This window comes from Scyliorhinus torazame, chromosome 13 (genome assembly GCF_047496885.1).
Source record: "Scyliorhinus torazame isolate Kashiwa2021f chromosome 13, sScyTor2.1, whole genome shotgun sequence".
Classification (NCBI taxonomy): domain Eukaryota; kingdom Metazoa; phylum Chordata; class Chondrichthyes; order Carcharhiniformes; family Scyliorhinidae; genus Scyliorhinus; species Scyliorhinus torazame.
The window spans coordinates 209,227,521-209,251,975 of NC_092719.1; the positions used below are offsets into that span (position 1 = coordinate 209,227,521).

The following is a 24,455-nucleotide window of genomic DNA, read 5'->3' on the forward strand; positions in this document are numbered from 1 at the left end:
AGTACATGTCGGCGCAGTTACCGTCCCCTAATCGCCCTCGGATAGCGATCTGTCCAGGAGGGAGAGTCCCTGGAGCTGGGGGAACAATGCTGTCTCCTTGCGGAGGAAGTTAGTCAGTTGTATATATCGCGACTTGTTTCCTTTTGGGATCTATAGCTTGTCCGTCAGTTCCCCCAGGGTTGCTGTCCTGTCTATGCATAGGTCCCCGACCGCAATGCCCCCTCGTCCTGTCTCCGCCACTTAAATGAGGCGTCCAATGTCGCTGGGGTGAATTTATGGTTTTTGCAGATGGGGGCCATGGCGGACATTGCTACTAGTTTGTCGTGGTACCCGAGTTGGTTCCACACTTTAAGCGTGGCAGCGATCACCGGGTTTTTTTCAGTACCTGGCTGGGAGGAATGGGAGTGGGGCCGTTGCCAGTGCCCAGAGGGACGTCCCCATATAGGAGCAAGATCGGGAGGGATCTGAAGAGGAATCTGGGCAGCACGTTCATCTCCATCGTCTGCACTCTCCCCGCCAGGGGTCCAAACTCCCTTGGGAGATCCATTATTCGTCCCATGCCGGCCAGGGGGTTCGAAACATAGAGAAGGTCATCTGCACAGAGCGAGACTCTGTGCTCTCCGTCTCCCCTCTGGTTGCCCCTCCACCCCATCGCTGATCTGAGAGCAATGGCCAGTGGCTTAATTGCCATTCCCCTGCCTCTATACTTGCTTCTACCTCTTGCATCCCGAATAAAAAGTCATCAACCCGAACAGGGTTTTTTTCTCTTTCTCCGCAGATGCTGTTTTCTGAGTATTTGCAATATGTTGGTGTTTTTATTCCAGGTTTCCAGCATTTTTGTTGTTGTTCTCACACATGGAATGCGGCAACTGTCAAAATGTTCCAAGTCGGTATTTAAATATTTCTTAGAAATTGTGAGGGAAGCGTTACAGTTGGACACACTTACTCCACACAGATCCAATTCAGTCAATAAAGTTTTTGCACGTAATATATCAGGATTGGCAGATTGAAAAATAAGTCCACAATCATAACGGACGACTGGTGTATCGGAGTAACCAGCCAATGTAAAATAGAAACAGATCAGTCACATTTATGTAGCACATATCAATTTCCATGCCCTGGAACGGGAGATTCTAGCTTAGACTTGTTCATCATTACATAGACATTCCCTGTCTCAACAAGCTAACTTGGAAAGACATGGTTCTGTGGTATGGCAATTCCCCACAAATGGGAAACAAAAAATAAGAGGGCAATTGGCCACGGCTCAAGAAAATATCAAAGTGGATACAATTACGTTAGACAACGAAACACATGCATATATATTTTAATTTGGGTTTCATGTCATAAGGATATTCCTCAAATATAGACTCTCAATAAATTGACTATTATATTTCACCATTGACAATGAGGAATCTGCTTATGTCAAAAGTTTGTTGCCGAAGTATTAAAAACTTTATAAAAGTAAATAAAATAAAATTTAAATGTGCAAAATTCTGAAGGGGCTTGACAGAGGAGACGTCGAGAGGCTGGATTATCTACAACCCGGGTTGGTTGGTGTGGAGGGGGGAGATGAGAGGGTGGAGGTGCACAGACTCGGAATACGGAGTGGAGGCAATCATTTAGGATTGAGAGGAGATTACATCAATTCAGAGAGCTGTGAATTGTTTGGAATTCTCTACTCAAGGGATATGTGAGTATATTCCTGGTTGAGATGGACAAATATTTGATCTTACTGGGAATCAAGGGATTATGGGGTGCAGTCAGGAAAGTGGAACTGAGGCAGAAGAGCAGTACTGAATGGAGAAGCGGTTCCTAGCCTGCATGTTTATTGTGCAGCATTTATGCAAACGTGAATTTGAAAAAGAAAACAGGGAAGGGTTGAAATACTTCAATTAAACTTTTGCGATCAAGGAAAAGCTGTTTGGTGTCACTGTAATGATGAGGCAACCACTTTTCTCTATTTTCGGCATAAATGACATAGAAATCGCAATGTACAATCCTGAAAATATTGATAGAAAACCACAGGTTCCAGAATTACCACAGTCCTGTAAATGGTACCATAATTTGGTCCTGTCAGATATGAAATGATCTCAAACTGGAAGGAATAAATATAAACGGATCGTAAATAACAATCCGAATTAATTTTGTCCTGTGCTGCCCCTCAGCTTCAAGGGAGACTCAACATGACCGGGAATGTATCCACAGGGCGACGAGGTTTTGTGGCACAGGCAGCATCATCTCTGGTTGTGAGCCAGAAGCTCCGGGTTCAAGTCCCACTCAAGGATTTGAATGGCTGAGGAAGGTGCATTTATAATGTGGCCAAACAGGTTGAACCTTTAAATCTTTCCAACATGTAACGGAACTAGTCACCATTGTATTGGGAAGAAAATTGGAGCCGCTCCCACTACTATACATAGCTCGTTCTACAACATGCATGAAGAAGTATATTCTCCTACAGCAAAGCTGACTCCTTTGGGAGCTGGTTTGCTCAGTTGGCTGGACAGCTGGTGAGGATGAGATTCTCACCAACAGCAGGAGGTTCGATCTCTGTCCAGGCTGGGGCAGATTCACGACCAGCCCCTTTTTAGTGTCGCACCCCTAGAGGAGATCATGGCACTGTGGGTTGAACCTGCCTTCGGGCAGAGAACTGAAGAAGATGATGATCTACAAGGCAGCAACAGTTTTTTTAAAACTGACCGAATAAGTTATAATCCACATTGCCTACAATAACTTCATTATATACTACATTAAATTTTATCAGCCTTTTTACCAGACCATTGAGATTTTGGCCAATTTTTAATGCAAAATCTGAAGCCTAACAAAAATAGATATATATTTTGAGATGAAAGCACATTATTGCGGATGCTGGAATCTGAAACAAAAAACGAAAATGTTGGGAGAATCTCAGGTCTGACAGCATCTGCGGAGAGAGAACCGAGCTAACCTCGAGTCTGGGTGACTCTGTCAAAACTGGTGAGAACTGGAAGAGGAAGATGGACAGGGCAAAACAGACAAACGGAAATCCTGTCGGAGAGAAGAGCAGCACCCTTTTTTTACTTCCTCCCCATCCCAAACCATGCTTAGATAGGGTGGACGTAGGGAAGTTGTTTCCATTAGCAGGGGAGACTAGGACCCGGAGGCACAGCCTTAGAATAAAAGGGAGTCACTTTAGAACAGAGATGAGGAGAAATTTCTTCAGCCAGAGAGTGGTGGGTCTGTGGAATTCATTGCCACAGAGGGCGGTGGAGGCCGGGACGTTGAGTGTCTTTAAGACAGAAGTTGATAAATTCTTGATTTCTCGAGGAATTAAGGGCTATGGAGAGAGAGCGGGTAAATGGAGTTGCAATCAGCCATGATTGAATGGTGGAGTGGACTCGATGGGCCGAATGGCCTTACTTCCGCTCCTATGTCTTATGGTCTTACGCGTGACAGAACTAAAGCATTCTGATATTATCAACCACTTAAAAATTAAAACATAACTTTGGCAACACCCCTGATCACAACGGCCCAAATTTTGTGGTAGTGACGATGGTGAAATTATTAAGCATTCACCAGAGACACTCCTCCAAAAACTGACAGCAACATCCAGAGTCCACATGTTCCCAGTTAAACGTGAAAATCCAGCAATTGCTGTCACTGATTCTTTGTTGAAGACCCGGGTTTGATCCCCGTCCTGGGTCACTGTCCGTGTGGAGTCTGTGTGGGTCTCACCCCCATAATAATAATAATAATAGCTTGTCACATTTAACCCAAACATGTGCAGGATAGGTGGATTGGCCACGCTAAATTGCTCCTTAATTAGAATTTTTTTTTAAAAAGATTTAAAAAGAGACTCTTTTAAAATTCATTCTCAGGGTGTGGTTGTTGCTGGCAAATCTTGATTTTGCACCCACACCTCAACAACAGCGTGAAAGGATTGCTCGGGCACCTCAGGGGGCTGTGAAGATTCAAATGTGTTGTTGTGGCACCAGAGATGCACGTGGGCCAAACTGAACAAGAATGACAGGTTTCCTTCCCCAAAGTATATTAGTGAACGATTTAGGTTTTTATGGCCATTGCGATCTCTCTCGTCGATAGCACCCCTTTCTCAGGCTGTTTCCTCCAAAACTGAATTCAAATTTGCCAACTCTCATGATGGGATTTGAACCCTCCATTCTCCAGATTACTTGTCCAATAACATAACCAGTAAACAGCTGAGCCTGTTACCGCAGCATTCAATTTTAACAATATAAGTGTCCACTTGTACCAAATGCAAACATATACCATTATTTACAGTGTTCATAAACTAGTTTAATCTGATTTTCCAGTTCTGAGCATCCTAATGGTAATTGATGTAATTTGAACACAGGTCCAGAATAAGCACTCAAAAAACAAAATATATAAATTTTTAAAACATTTCAAAAGCAAAAAGTGAGCAAACAGAAATAGACTGGGGATTAGATATGTGGTATTATACTGAAAGGGGGAACTCTTTCATAGCGCTGGGACAGGCATGAGGGACTGAATGGCTTCATTCTATGCTGTAGGATTGTAATTTTTTTTTTTTTTTTTTTTAAATGTAATTACCCAATTCCTTTTTTCCCCCCCAACTCAGGGGCAATTTAGCGTGGTCAGTCCATCTACCCTGCACATCTTTGGGTTGTGAGTGAGACCCACACAGACACGGGGAGGATGTGCAAACTCCACATGGACAGTGACCCAGGACTAGGAGCAAACCTGGGCCCTCAGTGGCGTGAGGCAGCAGTGCTAGCCACCGTGCCACCCCGCCCCCATAGGATTGTAATCTTACGCAAGGTTACCACTTGAGACATGGTGAGGGCACAAAGTAGTTCTGCCAGCTTTCCCATTGCTGGCTGTCTTCTAGTCACCTACTACAAAGGATGAGTGTGTGGGCGTCCCAAAAAGGCAGGAATCAACTTGAACAATGGGCGATCAAATACCCTGCCAACACAGACTTAGTCCATACATGAATAAGTGAGAGTTGGGCTGCTGCCCATCCAAGAAATTAGTGAAGGGAAGAAAAATTACTAAAAGATGGAAAGTGGACTGGAATAACTTTTCTCAAATTAAAAATAAAATCAGTCCCTGTAACATGTTGCGTTAAAGCTCTGCTACTTTTTTTATTCAGTCCTGAAGTGTTTTAAACATTTGAAACGGTCAAGGTTGCATCATTTGACAGAAAAATGTCCTAAACTTCTTGCAAAGGCTCACCTTCAGAGTATCTGCCATGGTGTCAACTTGTTCGTTGAGTACATTCTCCGACTCCTTGTATGACAGACATGTAAACTGATATTCCTCTGGATCAAAAGAGTCTGCACCTTGCTGCTCCACGTCACTCTCCACCCCTTCATAATAGGCACTCATATCACCCTGATCGTCCTCCTCAGAGTCACCATTATATTCGTCATCACTGTCAGAACTCTGACTATTCATATCCACCGACATGGTCACAGGTGTGAGAATTCAGCCAAAACTTAACGAAACCCAACAACTGTAGTCTTTATGAAGTGTCAGCGGTCACTTCCACACTTCATCTGTCTTTGAATGACTGGGGGGAAAAAAATCAAAAACAATTAAAATTAGAATTTAAAAAAAAACATTTTATTAAGGTATTTAAAATAATAATAACAGCAGAAAAGAAAGCAAATCCAAATATAAACACGGTACATACATCATTTTCATCCCTTACAAGTTCTCCTACCCTTAACAGAAAATAGCCTCACCTCTCCCCCCGCCCACTCCTCTCTTTAGATTATTGCCTCTGCTGACAGTTAATTTTCCCCGAAGAAGTCGACAAATGACTGCCACCTCCGGACGAACCAGAGCGTTGACCATCTTAGGGTGAACTTTATTTTCTCAAGACTGAGAAACCCAGCCGTGACGCCAACCCAGGACTCTGATTTTGGGGGATTTGAGTCCCTCCATGCTAACAGCATCCGTCTCCAGGCTACCAGGGAGGCAAAGACGTCATTCTCTCTCGCCCTCTGGACTCCCGGATCTTCCGACACTCCAAAGATCGGCACCTCTGGACTCGGCACCACCCGTGTTTTTAGTACCGTGCGACATGACATCTGCAAAACCCTGCCAAAATCCCTTAAGCTTTGGGCATTCCCAAAACATATGGACATGATTTGCTCCCCCCCCCGCCCCCCCCGTACACCTCGCACACCTGTCCTCTACCCCAAAGAAACATGCTCATCCGGGGCACCGTCATGTGTGCCCTGTGAACTACCTTAAATTGTATCAGGCTAACCCTGGCACATGATGAGGATGTGCTAACTCTGCTCAAAGCATCCGCCCACAGACCCGCCTTTATCTCTCCCCCAAGCTCATCTTCCCACTTGCCCTTCAACTCCTCTATCTGAGTTTCCTCCGACTCCATAAGCTCTTTGTGGATGTCCGATACATTCCCCTCTCCCACCCCGTTCTGGAAACTACCCTGTCCTGTATCCCTCATGGCAGTAGGAGCGGAAAGGTCGCAACCTACCTTCGCAAAAAATCCCATACCTGCAGGTACCTGAATCCATTTCCTGCTGGCAGTTCAAACTTCTCTGCTAAATCCTTCAAACAAGGGAGGATTCCCATCAATGAACAGATCCCCCATCCTCTCAGTCCCTGCTCTCTGCCATCTCTGAAACCCCCCATCCAGCCTTACTGGTACAAACCGATGGTTATTGCAAATCGGGGCCCAGACCGATGCTCCCTCCACTCTCATGTTTCCTCCACTGCCCCCAGACTCTCAGGGCCGCCACTACCACCTGGCTTGCGGAGTACCCGGCCGGCGAGAACGGCAGAGGTGCCGTTATCAATGCCCCCTGCCCTCCTAAGTGCAACGTTGACTTATCCAAAATTGCTCTTCAAAAATTAATTTGTGGAAGCACTTTCCTGAGGACGCAATAGTGCTCTTTTAAATTCAAGTTCTGAATAGCCCAGCTGCATTTAAGGGGAATTTGGTTAAGGGCATAAGGGAGAAAGGAAGGATACAAAGATATGTTGATAGGGGTGAAATGTGGTAAGGTGGGAGGAGGTTAAACATAAACACGGACATAAACCAACTGAGCCAATGGCCTTTGTGAATGATCAGCATTAATGACAAAAATTCCAATCTTGCTGTCGAAATCCTGGTAGAATAATCAGAGGCTTTAATCCTGATTTATTAGAACATAGAACATTACAGCGCAGTACAGGCCCTTCGGCCCTCAATGTTGCGCCGACCTGTGAAACCACTTTAAAGCCCACCTACACTATTTCCTTATTGTCCATATGTCTATCCAATGACCATTTGAATGCCCTTAGTGTTGGCGAGTCCACTACTGTTGCAGGCAGGGCATTCCACGCCCTTACTACTCTCTGAGTAAAGAAACTACCTGACATCTGTCTTATATCTATCTCCCCTCAATTTAAAGTTATGTCCCCTCGTGCTAGACATCACCATCCGAGGAAAAAGGCTCTCACTGTCCACCCTATCCAATCCTCTGATCCATCTTGTATGCCTCAATTAAGTCACCTCTTAACCTTCTTCTCTCTAACGAAAACAGCCTCAAGTCCCTCAGCCTTTCCTCATAAGATCTTCCCTCCATACCAGGTAACATTCTGGTAAATCTCCTCTGCACCCTTTCCAATGCTTCCACATCCTTCCTATAATGCGGCGACCACAATTGCATGCAATACTCCAAATGCGGCCCCGCACCAGAGCGTTGTGTAGCTGCAACATGACCTCATGGCTCCTAAACTCAATCCCTCTACCAATAAAAGCTAACACACCGTACGCCTTAACAACCCTCTCAACCTGGGTGGCAACTTTCAGGGATCTATGTACATGGACACCGAGATCTCTCTGCTCATCCACACTGCCAAGAATCTTACCATTAGCCCAGTACTCAGTCTTCCTGTTATTCCTTCCAAATGAATCACCTCACACTTTTCTGCATTAAACTCCAATTGCCACCTCTCAGCCCAGCGCTGCAGCTTATCTATATCCCTCTGTAACTTGTAACATCCTTCCGCACTGTCCACAACTCCACCGACTTTAGTGTCATCTGCAAATTTACTCACCCATCCTTCTACGCCCTCCTCCAGGTCATTTATAAAAATGACAAAAATGACATTAGCTCTCTGAAGATTAACACACTGCTTGGTGTAATTGAAAGTCATCTATACCATATTGCCTCATGGTATATGCTGACTTCAACGATCTCATGGCACAGCAGTTTGGAATTCGACAACCGGACTGACTGCTTTTAGATTAAGAGAGGGTGAGGGAAAATAAAATTGGCGAGACATCCTGTTCCTGATCACCATCCGGCCTGCTAAGGCAGTATCAAAACAAAGATCGAGCTTTGATTGAACATCCCAAAATCATTTGGATATAATTATGTCATAACTTATTTTAAAAGTTTAAGAAACACGATGGGAAAACACTAGAAAGAAAGACGCTTGCAAATTCAAATATCAAAGATTAATTAAGTCATACATTAGCTGAGCATGCAAGATAGTGACAGGTTGTGACTGGAATTTCTATGGAGATTAATGGTAGCTTTGTGAAATTTATGCTCATCTGTACTGGTCAGCTTTCTTCCTCTACTGGGATTTCGAGACGAGAACATAATGCTGATAGTGTAGAATTTCTACTCATTTGAAACTTGGTGAGAATATCTGTACAATAGCTTGAAGGCTGAATCTGCAGAGAGCACCGTCACATATTTAACACTATCAGGACAAGGGCAGCAGATAAATGGGCACACCATCACCTGCACGTTCCCCTCCAAACCACACACAATCCCGATTTGCAACTACATGTCCATCCCTTCACTAATGTTAGATCAAATTGCTGGGAATCTGTTCCGAACAGCACTGTTTGTTCACCTACACCACGTGGACCAAAGTGGTTCACTCCAAGGCAGCATGGTAGCACAGTGGTTAGCACAGTTGCTTCTCAGCGCCAGGGTCCCAGGTTCGATTCCCGGTTTGGGTCACTGTCCGTGCGGAGTCTGCACGTTCTCCCAGTGTCTGCGTGGGTTTCCTCCGGGTATTCCGGTTTCCTCCCACAAGTCCCGAAAGACTGTCAGGTGAATTGGACATTCTGAATTCTCCTTCAGTGTACCCGAACAGGAGGCGGATGTGGCGACGAGGGGATTTTCACAGTAACCTCATTGCAGTGTTAATGCAAGCCTACTAGTGACAATAAAGATGATTATTATTATTCAAGGCAGCAGCTCACCACCACCTTCTTGAGGATGTTGCCAGCGACACTCACAGACCGGGAACAAACCAAAAAAAAAATCTTCACCTTGTACAAGTTGACTGTAGCCACCTGGATTGGCCACTTCCCGACTTAAAATGGAGAACCGCAAAGACTAAAGGGAAATTCAGCCAACACAGGCAAAAACGAGCAAGTGCAGAAATCCTGTGTGTTGGAACTTGCAAAAACCAGACAGCACTGAGACCAGCAGCCATCTGCATTGTAATGAGCGATTCCCAGGCACAATTGATACACTTCAGGTGAATAAGGCCAAGCCAGACTCCTCGGCGCCAGCAGGAGCCAAGACAAAGGAAGGCCAACGGACAGTCAGGGACCGCCCAGTGATCAGGGAACTCCAGTATTGGAGAAATCGATCCAAGTGATCGGAACGCAGTCCAATCATTTGGAACCAGGTACGGGGTCCGCCCCGAACGGCGGGAAGCCCCTGGGGACTATAAAGTAAAGCCCCCAAGTTCAAATCGTCCTTCTTGGCAGGGTCACTCAACAACGCGAATTAATACGAGAGTGAACTGCCCAGCTGCCGCACCAACGCAGGGGCTGTTTAGCACAGGGCTAAATCGCTGGCTTTGAAAGCAGACCAAGGCAGGCCAGCAGCACGGTTCACTTCCCTTATCAGCCTCCCCGAACAGGCGCCGGAATATGGCGACTAGGGGCTTTTCACAGTAACTTAATTTGAAGCCTACTTGTGACAATAAGCGATTTTCATTTTCACTTCAACGAAGTCTCCAGTCAACGCTCACTACAAGATAGGCGCTCCTAGCTACAAGTCCATACCAGCTTTTGAATCCTGCAGACTCTTCAGGATCTGAACGAAAGGCCATTTGTTCCCCTGAGCTGGTGGGCCAATTCCAAAGCTAAGTATAGGCCTTTTAGTGATAGAAATAGTCTAGAAAGTAGAGTTTATGCATAAGTAGTGACTTACTGTATATAATAAATGTGTTTTGATTTGAATCTTACTAATTGGTGTGTTGAGTTATTGATCAGTACTTGAACTTGAACCTCGTGGCGGTATCATAAAGATACCTGGCAACTAGAGAGCAAAGGTCAAACAAATAGAGCAAATTAAGTAAAGATACAATGGGCAACATTTAAGAGCCAACCAAAAGTTAGCAACATTTCACATTGCCTCACAGGAAAATGCAAAGATGACATTTTGTTTTTCATGTAAGCCAAGGACTACTACTAAGCAGTACTAGTACTATTTTCATACGATGAGAAAAAACTACAATGGGATGGGTAAGTTGGTTATGCATACCGAAGCCTGAGATGCCAATGAGATGATGGCGAAGCAAGGTGCCTCCCACAGTGATGGAAGTCACAGAGGTCCACAGCACAGAAAAGGCCCTTCGGCCCATTGCACCTGCGCTGGTCAGAAACAACCACCAAAGTATTCTAGTCACCTTCTGTGGAAGGAGACATTGTGTTCTTTTCTGGCAACATTATTGTTTGGATGGAACAGTTATCTTTTCTGGATTGGGGCAGAGGCACCAGGTTCATAGGTTCCAGTAGGATCAAGTCACAGATCAGCACTCTACCCAGCTCCTCTGGCATTGATACCCGTGTCGTCATTGGTAAAGATGAATCATAGAATACCTGCAGTGCAGAAGGAGGCCATACAGCCCATTGAGTCTTCCCGACCCTCTGAAAGAGCACTCCACCCAACTCACTCCTCACCCTATCCCAATAACTCCTTAACGGTAATCTACATATCTTTGTAAGACACTAATGGGCAATTTAGCATTGTCAATCCACCTAACCTGCACATCTTTGGATGGGAGGAAACCGGAGCCCCTGGAGGAAACCCACGCAGACTCGGGGAGAAAGTGCAAACTCCACACAGAGTCACCCAAGGCCAGAAATGAACCCGGGTCCCTGTCACTGTGAAGCAGCAGTGCTAACCACCTTGCCGCCTTCAGGGATTTTGTGCAGGACGTATCTGCCAAGTAGATAAAGGTCAGTGCTATAGGAGCACAGTAAGTAGTCTTACAATACTAGGTTAAAGTCCAACAGGTTTGTTTTGAATCACTAGCTTTCGGGGCACTGCTCCTTCTTCAGGTGAATGAAGAGGTAGGTTCCAGAAACGTATATATACGGACAAAGTCAAAGTATTGTCTTGCATATTTGACTTTGTCTATATATATATGCTTCTGGAACCCACCTCTTCATTCACCTGAGGAAGGCCTGATGTGGAGATGCCGGCGTTGGACTGGGGTGAGCAGAGTAAGAAGTCTTACAACACCAGGTTAAAGTCCAACAGGTTTGTTTCAAATCACTTTCTTTTGGAGCACTGCTCCTTCCTCAGGAAAGCTAGTGATTTGAAACAAATTCCATGTTCAGCAGGTCCCAGCACCAAGGTAAACTCTGAACCCACGGTCACTGGTTATGATGCTGGGAAGTACAAGTATTTTGGGACACAAAATGACTGCTGAAAGCAGTCGCAGGCTTTTGCACCAGACAGTGGTATAGGTCGATGGCAAGTCTATAAAGGCAGCTCTGCGCTGCAGCTGCTTCTTGAACCCTGCCCTAACATTTGCAGTGAGTACAATGAATGTCGTGATCAGAGCAGCTCATTCTCTGAAGTCGACTTGCTGGTTTGTGAGAGTAGCTTCTAAAAACAGTTTAATCTGATTAAGGACAAGTCATTCAACCACCTTCTAGACCAGAGACAGAAGGGTGACAGCTTTTCAGTTCATGGGCTGGTTTTCCTGGCTTTACTGTGGCAATGACATTGGAATAGCACCAACATTCTGGAAATACTCCAGTGTCAAGGACAGTGGAGACGTGCCAATGACAAACTACACATGGTCTCCCTGCATGGGTTTGTTCAATAACTTGCTAGCTCATGTCGCCAAGACCATGACTGAATGCTAAAAAGCAGCGACTTCATTCCAAAGTGAAAATGGCTCAAAATTCCCAGTCCATTCACAATTTTTGTCACAACCGTCTCCCCTCAACAACACCACTTGCAATTTCCAGTGAGCTGAAATGAAGTTGTTTGCGGGACCCATTAAAGTTTGCTCAATTCAGTTACCCTTCGTTTTCCCGCACAAAATGAGACATCCTTGGGTCACGTGACCTGGCCTAAGAATCATCTTGTGATACAAGAGAAAGTAAAAACTCAGTGCCAAAGTCTCCCGGCCTTTACAGCTGTGGCTCAATATTTGCCAGAAATCCTATTGAGTTTGAATTTCACGCTGGCCCTTTACACAAGGAGAGGCTTCCATCCAATTGGCCACGGTTTAATCTGAATTCTGCTCTCAAGATGGCGAAAGGTCACTGCACCAATCATATAATTTTGGGGCAAATGAAATATTCGACCAAGTGTAAGAGAAAGGATTAAGATTCTGGGGCTCTTTCCTTGAGAGAATGATAGCTTGAACAGTGCTTTTTAAGATTATTAAAGGGTTTGACAGAGTAAACGTAGAGGACGGATGAGATCAGGAGCGGAGTCATGAATACAAGATAATTACTCATAAACCCAACAGCAATTCAGGAGAAACTTCTTCACCCAGAGAGTGGTTAGAATGCAGAACTCACTACCGCAAGATGTTGAGGCGACTAGCACAGTCACGTTTAAGGGGAAGCCAGATACACACATGCGAGGAAAAAAGAACAGAAGGACATGTCAATGTGGGTGAATGAAGAGGGGTGGGACGAGATATGCATGCAGCATAAACTTCAGACTGAACCTGATTAATCAAATAGCATGTTTCTGGACAGGTAATACTTTCTAATAAATACTTCCCAATGCTTTGAATACAGGTATCAAGAGGAGAAGCATAAAATCTGGCAGGGTTAAGAGGTCATTTAACCATCCCAGCTTTCATTGTTTAGGTCCATGTACAAGATCCACATCTTCCTTCCTGCCTTGGTGTGAAAAGTCAAGTACTAACAGTGTACCAAACATATTCAACATGCCACAGACAGAAAACATGCCTTCAGGGGTTAAATTCAACTCACAAATGACAACTGCTTTTTAGTATTCATAATTCTTGTCCATCTGTGAAGACATTTCACTGAACCACATAGGATAGCACAATTTCCAGTTTAATCCCGAACTGAACTAAATCGGACCATTGGTAGGGGCCTGTAACTCGGTACTGGATTTGAACAAAATGGCCTTGGGGATCTTCCTCCTAGTTGTCACCCAGTCGCAAGTGCTTGTGGGTGGATGCAGGATCGGACTTAACTGTGATGCTCATCCGGTTGAAAAGATGGCCAATGGTCACTGTTTGGCCTTCTGCTCACCACAGTCCCAGAGGACCATCGGGCTACTTTCTCCTTTGAGGGGGAAAGCTGACTGGTGGGTGATTTGACCGGAGGATCACCACACCTTAGGCGATGGACGAGGTTGAGAAAACAGGGCCTTCACGGTAACCTCAGCCGATTCAGGAATTGAGCCCGGCTGCTGGCATCGCTCTGCTTCACTAACCAGCCATCCAGCCAACTGAGCTAACCAACCTTCCTAACATAGAGGATGCAAGTCACAACCCAGATCAGAGTCAATCTCCAGGGGAAGATGAAGGAGAATAACACTGGGACAAAATTAAAGCATATTAAAGCAATGTGTGAAAATTTCAGAGTGTGAAAGATGGGACATAACAACTAACATTCAGCTAGGTTAATAATGATTAAAAATTGAAATTGCATTTATAAGCCTCTTTCCATCTTGCACTAATTAATACATTCACACCAACTGCACTACTTTATCTTGAAATATATAGAGGAATTAACAAATTACTGGCAGTTAAACATTGAGTTTAAAATATAACCCTGGAATTATTAAAAAATACCTGCACTACCACTGTTTACTGTCTGTCTCATCAAACTATACGCAGCCCCAGAATAGAGGTAATCATTCTCATGTCCGGCTCCCAACACTACAACACAAATTCATTTATTTAATCAGCACCGCCTGTTCATCCACTGGAGAATTGCTTTGATGAAAAGGAGTGCTATATCTTTGTGCAGTAAGCAGCATAAAAGACACATGACTTTAGCACAACCTACATTTTTTTTCTAGTGATAACCCCACCCTGCAATGGCAGTCGGGATCAAGAATCCAACTCGAGTGGTAATTTTTATTTCCTTTTAAGGGAGACACGGTGACCCATGGTGGTTAGCACTGCTGTCTACGGTGCTGAGGACCCGGGTTCGATCCCAACCCCGGGCCACTGTCTGTGTGGAGTCTGCACATTCTCCCCGTGTCTGTGTGGGTTTCACCCCACAACCCAAAGATGTGCAGGGTAGGTGGATTGGCCATGCTAAATTGCCCCTTAATTGAAAATAAATAGTTGGGTAATTTTTTTTAAAAGAAAAAAATTTTTTTATCTCCTTTTAAGCTCCAACGAGAAACCAATCAAAGTTAGGACAGAAATCCCTCTTTATTTTAAACCGCCATTCAATTTTGTCTGGCAAGTTTTCAGTCTCCTCTCAAGTCATGATTCATGCTGGCATAGGCCATATGGTGAGAGCCATATGGTGCAGGGTTTGTGGATACCATTTGCTGCTGATAAGAACTTCTCATACCCCTGTAACATCCTTCACACTGAAATATTTTTGAAGTGTACTAATGATTGCAATAGAGGAGTACGGCAACCAGTTTGCGTGCAGCTAGTTCCCACAATGAGCAATGTGAAAATCATTAGGTAACCTGTTTCAGCGAGATAGCTTGAGGGATAAATATCGGCCCAGGACAGCTTGGGGAACTCTCCTATTCTTGTTCAAACTGATACTGCGGAATCTGAGAGGACAGGCTGGTTCAATACCTCATGACATCTCCAACAGTGCAGCACTTCATCAGTACTATACTGAGGTGACAGCCTGAATTCTGTACTCCGATTCTGGAGTGAGACTTGAACTCACAACCTTCTGACTCGGGAGCGGAGTGCTACTGTGCAAAACCATGGCTGCTAACGTGTTTGAGTGACCAGACTTTTTTTAAAATGCATTTTATTACAAACATGGATCAAAACAGGTTACAGCGAATAAACACCCCGGGAAACATACTTCCCAACGATCAACTATACAGTCTGTACAAATTTTTCCCCTTTTTCACCCCCCCCTCCCCCGCGACAAACAGCCCCTCAAACACGATCACAAACATCCCCCACCTTTCCTCAAACCCCCTGAAGGGCCCCTTAAATCATACTTTATCTTCTCTAATTGCAGGGATCGTACAGGTCACCCAACCAAGCCGCTAGCCCCGGTGGTGATGCCGACCGCCACTCCAGCAAAATTTGTCGCCGTGCAATCAGAGAGGCGAAGGCCAAGACATCGGCCTTCCTCCTCTCCATGAGCTCCGGTTTGAGTGACCAGCCTTAACCTGAGAGGTTTAAACAGCACGATCTGCCAGGGTCACTTAATTCTGGAGGAACATTCTAATCGAGCCTGCCCTGGCTCTCCATGTCACAGTAGGCTGCTTGCCAGCGTGGATCATTGGACTTCAATCAGAACTGTGGTTTCTCCCATCCCGATCGCAGAATTCTGAGGCCAAACGTACTGCCGCCTTGGCTGACATCTGGCAGTTGTAGAGATCAGGGATTTAACCATGAACTTGATTAGTGGTAACCTAGCTAAACAATTCCAAATGCACAATTAAAACTTTAGTTAAAAGTATGTAAAACTGCATGATCCTATTGGATAATGCAGCATTTAAGAAAAACAAAAATTTAAAAACTTCACATGAATATGGTCAGAAGTGAGATTACATTGCCTTTCTCAGCATACAGAATGCCAAACGCTTTGTAGGAACACTGCCAAGTAGAGGATAAGAACTTATCCTTATATAGAAAAAAGGGGAGAAAGCGAAACACACAAGTGACCAAAGATTGACACCATCTTAACAGCTGATTAGGCAGTCATATGGACACAAGTGCTGGGAACATAGCACCTCGACAGAGGGAAGCGAATAAGCAATTTAAGGAATGTAGCAAGGACAACTGGTCCATGTGTTCCAGACTAACTCACCCCCCCCCCCCCCCCCAACTCCCTCTCTTCACGTCACCCTGTCAGCATTACGTTCTGTTCCCCTCACCCTCATTTATCTAACTTCCCTTAAAATGCCTCTCTGCCATTTGTCTCAACAAGCGTGTGCGATAGTGATCTGTGCAGACCACCCACTCTGAGTGAAGATATTTCCCCGAGTTCCCTCTTGGATTGATCAGTGACTTATTTATATTTATAGCCCGTAGTTTTGGTCTTCCCTACAAGTTGAACATCTCTATCATTACCCTATAAAACCCTTCATATAACATCAAGACCCCTCAAATCGGGTCACTGCTCAGCCTTCCCGCTTTTAGGCTCTTACATCCAGGAGAGAACAGAAATGGAAAGGGAAAATTGTATGGAATTAAACAAAATTGTGTTTAATTTCAAGATATAAAATATGACCAATATTTGAGACCACAGAGTGACGTGTACTTTGGTTCCCTTATTAGATAAGGGATATAATAATTGTGATAGCAGTTCAGAGACCTGTCGCCCGACTTATTCCTGGGGTGAAGGGGTCATTTTAAGAGGAAAGTTTGAACAGGTTGAGCCTATACCCAACAGAGTTTAGAAGAATGAGGTGTGATCCCAGTGAAAGATACAAGATCTTTTGTCTGAGGGGGATTTCATAGTGGTCGATACCAGGAGGATGTTTCCTCTTGTGGGAGAGACTAGAACTAGGGGACACAGTTTAAGAATATGAGATCTCCCCTTAAGACAGAGATGAGGATAATTTTTCTCTCTCTCGAGTTATTAGTTATGTGGGATTCCCTTCCCCAGAAAGCAGGGGAGGCTGGCTCATTGAACTATTTCAAGTTTGTCCACAATTGCCATGGTACCAGCACCCTGAAGGAAACGTATTTATAAGCAGAGAAATAGCCGAGTCTGGTTCCCAGCATCTCAGGTGAAAACAGGACTCAACTAGTATCTGACAGTTGTACACTACAGGGTGAAAAAACAAGTGTTCTTTTGATGTTGCTTACATGGCTATCAGCAACGTCCAAATAACCTACAATGTAAAGAACAATGAAAACTGAAATGGAAGTATGGCAACATTTATGTGTTGCAATAAGCAAGAAAAACTAGATATTGAAACAGCCACAAATTAAAAATCTAGTGGTTGTATTAAACTCGCCATTCAGCAAGTCAAAGCACAGTGGGTCAACAGTCAACAAACCAACAGAATAAGTGTAAAAACTCACAGCTGAGTGCAAGAGTGGAAAAGTTACACTCAGGCTGTATAATACTCTGGTCAGGCTATATTAAATGGTATTTATAAGCAGAGAAATACCCGAGTTTATGTTTTCTTGCGAAAAACGTCCCAAGCCCATGTCATATTCAAAATATTTTCTTTCTCCCATCACCTCAATATACGTCACTTCGAGGGTCCAATACTCTCCCAGCTAGGCTCCAATCATTGATAACCTGCCCCATTCCACTCATTCATCACCTACATCAGGCCCAAGTTGTGGAATGCCTCACAGTTAACTAACACTTATCCATGTGTTTAAATCCCCCACGAACCCCCCCCCCCAGGTTGTGACCCCTCTCAACTTCGAACTTGCTACAAACCCCCCCCCCCCCCCCCCCACCCACCCATTTCCAAACCCACTACTGTTGTGTCTTCAACACATCCCACTCCTTCAACTCATCCTTGGCAACAGTGTCTTCAGTTGCTTTGAAAAGCCTTCTCTATCAAGCACGTATTAAGTTATCTGATATCAGCAACTGACCTGTGCCAGAGACGGGGAAGAGGAGGAAGGTGGGAGTTTATAAAACTCCAGTCTCACTGGGTGAAGTGCAACAGCAGCAGAGATCTGCAATGCTGCAAGTCGAGAAATCCGATATCACTCGCTATCGTGGCTCACACACAAAGAGCGGCCATTTGGGGGGTGGAATTGGGTTACCATCTGAATCTGTGGTGTTGTACCCCAGTGACCAAGAAAACTGGCAGGAGGATAGTGGAGCAAAGTGGGAAGGAGGGGAGGGGGGAAAACAATTGCTCAACGCATGCTTACATTCTTCACAAACTAATCATGTCGTACTGCATTCAGGAATTAACTTGGAAAACAGCCAATCAAAAAAACAGGAACCAAAATCAATTACCAAAGCAAAATTAGTTTCCACGAAATTCTTACAAAGCATCGCCAATCAACGCTGGTGAAGGATCCATCTGCACATGAACCCATCTGGCCTCTTTTCAGATGCTCCGTGTCGGGCAAGTCTGCAACCTACTACTGACTTCCTGCCCTGATGCAATGGCAAAGTAAACATGAAAACATCACATTGTTGGGCAGCACACAAGAGGCCAGTGGTAGAGACAGCAGGTCTTCTAGCAACAAAGCACTTTGACTGTCACCCAGCTGATATTATGCTGAGTTAGATGAATTAATGCTGTTGATATTGCCATCATAAATACTTCCTGACAATGCTTGGTGGCATTTACTGCTGTTTATATCACTGCTGCTGCGGACATGGTGGGTATTCATGGTATTCTGATCACCAACTGTTAGTGGTATCACTGATGACGAATGCTCCTGCCACTGAACAATACCCAGAGTACTTTAACACACTTTCAGGCATCAGTGCTGTTTGTTACTCTAGTTAATACTGCTAGTTGATACCATCCCTTTGTTTAATATTGTCATCATTCATCTAACTGCAATACAGTGATCAATGTCAATAATTGATGTTAATCTCAATAACACTGCCATGTTACTCAATAATTGATGTTAATCTCAATAACACTGCCATGTTAGTACTACTGTGCTAGTACTACTGGCACTGTTACTCAACTAGTTAATGCTGGTTATTATTGGTGCCTTTTTTAGTAAACATTTTAATGTTTGCTACTTTGGTTAATTCTAGTTACAAATGTTCCTGGTGTTCTGTTGTTCTAGTTAGTGCTGGTTATTAATGCTATCTTTCTTACCACATATTAACTATATTAACTGGCACCAACAAAGTTAATAATGAATACATTAGTTACTGGTCTGGTTAAAGCTGGAACAGTTTATTCCTTTGGCTGCCGGTTTGGCTCCTCGTTATGCTAGTTAATGTTGGTTATTAATGATATGGTATCACTAATCAACGCAGTAGGTGTTCACTACCCTAGTTAGTGATGGTACGCTGGTTAAAGGCAGAAGCAGTTACTGGTATTGGCGGTTGGGTCGTGGATTATTCTAGTTAACACTAGTTAGGGGTAGGTCGCTCCCTTTGGTGTCTCTCCCCCGCCGCGGGGTCTCCGGTTCCCCGGCTCCCCGCACTCACCTGCTGGCTCTGCCCGGGGACTGAGGCGGCGACCTGGCAGCGACAAGGTTCCCGCCGGCTCGCTGCGGCCCAAGGCCTCCGGAGCTCCGATTCTATCCCGGGTTCCGCGGGTCCGCCGCTGGGGAAACGCAGCGCGAGCGGAACTGGCAGGACCCCTACCGTCACTTCCGGGGCACTACAAACCGGAAGCAGAATGGTGCATGCAGCCCGGTGACAACCCAGAGCGATGCATGCAGCCCTGTGACAACCCAGAGTGATGCATGCAGCCCGGTGGCAAACTAGAGTGATGCATGCAGCCCGGTGATAAACCAGAGTGATGCATGCAGCCCGGAAGCAATTTAGAGCGATGCATGTCACCTTGTGACAAACCAGAGTGATGCATGCAGCCTAGTGACAATTTAGAGTTGCATGCAGTCCCGTGGCAATTTGGACAGATGCAGCCCGGTGACAATTTTGACATGCATACAGCTCTGTGACAAACCACAGTGATGCATGCAGTTCGGTGGCAAACCAGAGTGATACATGCAGCCCAGTGACAATCTTAGACAGATGCATACAGCTCTGTGACAAACCAGAGTGATGCATGCAGCCCGGTGACAAACCAGATTGATGAATGTAGCCCGGTGACAATCCAGAGTGATGCATGGAGTGCGTGACAATACAGAGTGGTGCATGCAGCCTGGTGGCAATTTAGACAGATGCATACAGCTCTGTGACAAACCAGAGTGATGCATGCATTCGGTGGCAAACCAGAGTGATGCATGCAGCCTGGTGACAATCCAGAGTCTTGCATGCAACCCGGTGACAATCCAGAGTAGTGCATGCAGCCCGGTGACTATCCAGAGTGATGCATGCAGCTCTGTGACAAGTTAGAGCGACACATGCAACCCAGTGGCAATCCAGAGTGATGCATGCAGCCCTGTGACAATTTAGAGCAACACATGCAGCCTAGTGACAATCCAGAGTGATGCATGCAGCCCAGTGGCAATTTAGAGCGATGCATGTCGCCTTGTGACAAACCAGAGTGATGCATGCAGCCCGGTGGCAATTTAGAGCGATACATGCTGCCCAGTGACAATCTGGAGTGATGCATGCTGTCCAGTGACAATCCAGAGTGATGCATGCACCCAGTGACAATCCAGAATGATGCATGCGGCCCAAGTGACAATTTAGACAGATGCATACAGCTCTGTGACAAACCAGAGTGATGCATGCATTCGGTGGCAAACCAGAGTGTTGCATGCAGCCCGGTGACAATCCAGAGTACTGCATGCAGCCCGGTGACTATCCAGAGTGATGCATGCAGCTCTGACAATTTAGAGCGACACATGCAGCCCAGTGGCAATCCAGAGTGATGCATGCAGCCCTGTGACAATTTAGAGTGACATATGCAGCCCAGTGGCAATTCAGAGTGATGCATGCAGCCCATGACAATCCAGAGTGATGCATGCAGCCCTGTGACAATTTAGAGCAACACATGCAGCCTAGTGACAATTCAGAGTGATGCATGCAGCCCAGTGGCAATTTAGAGCGATGCATGTCGCCTAGTGACAATTCAGAGTGCTGCATGCAGCCCGGTGGCAATTTAGAGCGATGCGTGCAGTCCGGTGACAATCCAGTGTTGCATGCAGCCCAGTGGCAATTTAGAGCGATGCATGCTGCCCAGTGACAATCTGGAGTGATGCATGCTGTCCAATGACAATCCAGAGTGATGCATGCACGCAGTGACAATCCAGAATGATGCATGCGGCCCAAGTGGCAATTTAGACGGATGCATACAGCTCTGCACAAACCAGAGTGATGCATGCATTCGGTGGCAAACCAGAGTGATGCATACAGCCCGGTGACAATCCAGAATGATGCATGCAGCCCGTGACAATCCAAAATGATGCATGCGGCCCAAGTGGCAATTTAGGCGGATGCGTGCAGCCCAATGACAATTCAGAGAGGTGCATGCAGACCTGTATGCAGCCCAATGGCAATCCAGAGAGTAATTAATGCAGCCCAGTCTCAATCAGAGTGATGCATGCAGCCCGGCATCAGCAAGGATGTATTTGACGGAGTGTGGCATCAAGGAGCCCTGGCAAAACTAGAGCCAGGGTGATTCAGCCAAAACCTCTCCACTGGTTGGAGTCATTCCTGGCACACAGGAAGATGGTTGTTCTGGTTGGATGTCAGTCATCTCAGTTCCAGGACATCACTGCAGGATTTCTTCAGGGTCGTGTCCTGGGCCCAACGATCTCCAGTTGCTTCATCAATGACCATCATCAGGTCAGAAGTAGGAACACTTGTGCTCCAGAACTTAACACCCCTCAAGCTGTTTCAGTACAGATGCAACATTAGCATCTGCTGGGCAGAGTGGGAAATTTCCCAAGCCTGTCCTCTCCACACAAAGCAGGACAAGTCCAACCCAGCCAATTACCGCCCCATCAATCTACTCTTCATCATCAACAAAGTGATGGAAGGGGTCATCAACAGTCAACAGTGCTGTCAAGTAATAAGAATCTGCTCACTGACACTAAGTTTGGGTTCCGCCAGGGCCACTCAGCTCCTGACCTCATTACAGCCTTGGTTCAAACATGGACAATAAAGCTGAACTCCAGAGGTGAAGTGAGAATGACTGTGGAGCCATCTGGGTTGGTCACGTCCCGATTACAAAGTGGACACTTGCAAAGACTGCAGGGAAAATTGGACAATGCTAAGAAACAAGTAGGTGCAAGCTCTGTCTGTTGATTAGAACCTTAAACGCTCAGACAGGACAGAAACTACCAAACGATTTACATACTAATGAGCCATCTCCATGGACAAAAGGGAAACATTTAGAAACACCATGTTAAGGCAGACTCCCCGGCGCCAGAAGAAGCTAAGACAAAGCAGACTGACAGTCACCAGGACACGCCCAGCGATTGGGGAACCACCCCTCTATTGGAGGAAAATCGATACCGATGATTGGGAAAGACCCAATTAGTTGAGGCCAAGTTCAAGGCCCGCCCAAAAGAGCGCGAAGCCCTTTGCAGTATAAAAGGGATCTCCCAAGGGAGAATCTTTCTCCTTTGGCTTTGGTTCTCAGCGAAGAGAGAGACCAGCCTAACAGCCGCACCAGACCAAGTAAGTCCCGAGTCAACGCACGCTCCGAGATAGACGCCCCTAGTTGCTACCCTGTAAACAGCTCAACCCAGCAGCCTCAGAACCGAGCAATGGCCATTGTTCCTCTGGCTGAGTGAGCGCCCGAAGCTAAGTATAGGCTTTAGTAATAGTGGTAGTTTAGTTTGTAGAGTTTATGCATGAGTAGATTTGACTGTGTGTAAATAAATGAGCATTGCGTTTGAACTTACTAACTGGTGTATCGTGTCATTGATCAGTATTCGGTTCTGAACCTTGTGGCGGTGTCGAAAGATACCTGGCGACTCTTGAGCAAACGTGATTAAATAGAACCAAATTAAGAGCCAACCAAAAGTTAGCAACAACTGCCCTTGACATCAAGATAGCATTTGACTAAGTGTGGCATCAAGGAGCTCCAGCAAAATCAATGGATATCAGGGGAAAACCCTCTGCTAGTTGGAGTTATACTTGGCACAAGTATTGAGTAGAGGAATAGGGATGTTTTACTGCAATTGTACAGGGCATTGGTGAGGCTACACTGGAGTATTGTGTGCAATTTTGGTGTCCTTATCTGAGGAAGGATGTTCTTGCTAAGGAGGAAGTGCAGTGAAGGTTTACCAGGCTGATTCCTGGGATGCAGGACTGTCATATAGAATATAGAACATACAGTTCAGAAGGAGGCCATGCGGCCCATCGAGTCTGCAGCGACCCACATTAAGCCTCATTTCCACCCTATCCCCGTAATCCCAGAACCCCTCCTAACCTTTTTGGACACTAAGGGTAATTTAGCATGGCCAATCCACCTAACCAACACGTCTTTGGACTGTGGGAGGAAATAGGTGCACCCGGAGGAAACCCACGCAGACACGCAGTGGCCCAGCGGGGAATCGAACCTGGGACCTCGGCGCTGCAAAGACACACTGCTAGCCACGTGTGCTACCGTGCTGCCCAAATGAGGAGACTAAATCGGTTAGGATTATATTCATTGGAGTTTAAAAGAGTGAAAGGGAATCTCACAGAAACTTACAAAATTCTCACAGGATTAAACAGGGTAGATTCAAAAACTCAAAGGAGACCTTGGGCCAGTGCTGTTCAGCACTGGTCTCGACAAGTGGGGATCAGACATAACGGCACTCATGGAGGTCTCTGAGGTCCCCATGAGTATGCTCTTTGGGCAGGGTAGTACCCTGGCAATGCCACCTGGATGCCAGCCTTACACTACCAAGATGCCCAGGTGGCACTGCCAAGCTGGCATTTCTTTCATTGGTGCAATCAGACTGGGGGTGTCTTGTGGGGGCTCGGGGATCCTACCATGGGGCTTTGGGGGGTGGGGATTGCGTCGGGGGCATTGGAGATTGGGACGCCATTTAAAAATGCCGCCCCTCACCACACTGAGAAGGTCCGGCGCGTGGAGCCCCTCAGTGTACAAAGCGGGGCTATGTGCAGCCTCAACCGCATGTTCCCCACTGAGGCCCCTTATCGAATGTGAGTGACGTTTTATAGCCCTGAAACACTTGGCTAAACGCGTTCGCTATTGGACTTTTTTTTAAAAGGCAGCAGGGTAGCACAGTGGTTAGCATGATTGCTTCACAGCTCCAGGGTCCCAGGTTCGATTCCCGGCTTGGGTCACTGTCGGTCCACCACCGACGAACAGTGTCAGCCGTGTGTACCATCTACAAGATGCACTCCAGTAACTCACCAAGTTCCTTAGGCAGCACCTTCCAAACCCACGACCACTACCATTTAGAAGAAAGGGCAGCAGACACATTGGCACACCACCACCTCAAACTTCCCCTCCAAGTCACTCACTATCCCGACTTGCAATTATATC

The 24,455-nt window shown here is 45.8% G+C and overlaps 1 protein-coding gene across 1 annotated transcript in view; it reads right to left on the reverse strand.

Moving 5' to 3' along the window:
- The window catches only part of arih2 (ariadne homolog 2 (Drosophila)), a 103,674-nt gene extending 83,974 nt beyond the window's left edge, over positions 1-19,700 (reverse strand). Inside the window, exons 1-2 of the mRNA XM_072472999.1 lie at positions 19,523-19,700; positions 5,212-5,548 (exon numbers count right to left, since the gene is read on the reverse strand). Coding sequence (XP_072329100.1) covers positions 5,212-5,445 — 234 coding nt within the window. The 5' untranslated portion in view covers positions 5,446-5,548; positions 19,523-19,700. The remainder of the gene's footprint in view (positions 1-5,211; positions 5,549-19,522) is intronic.
- Positions 19,701-24,455: the final 4,755 nt, after the last annotated feature.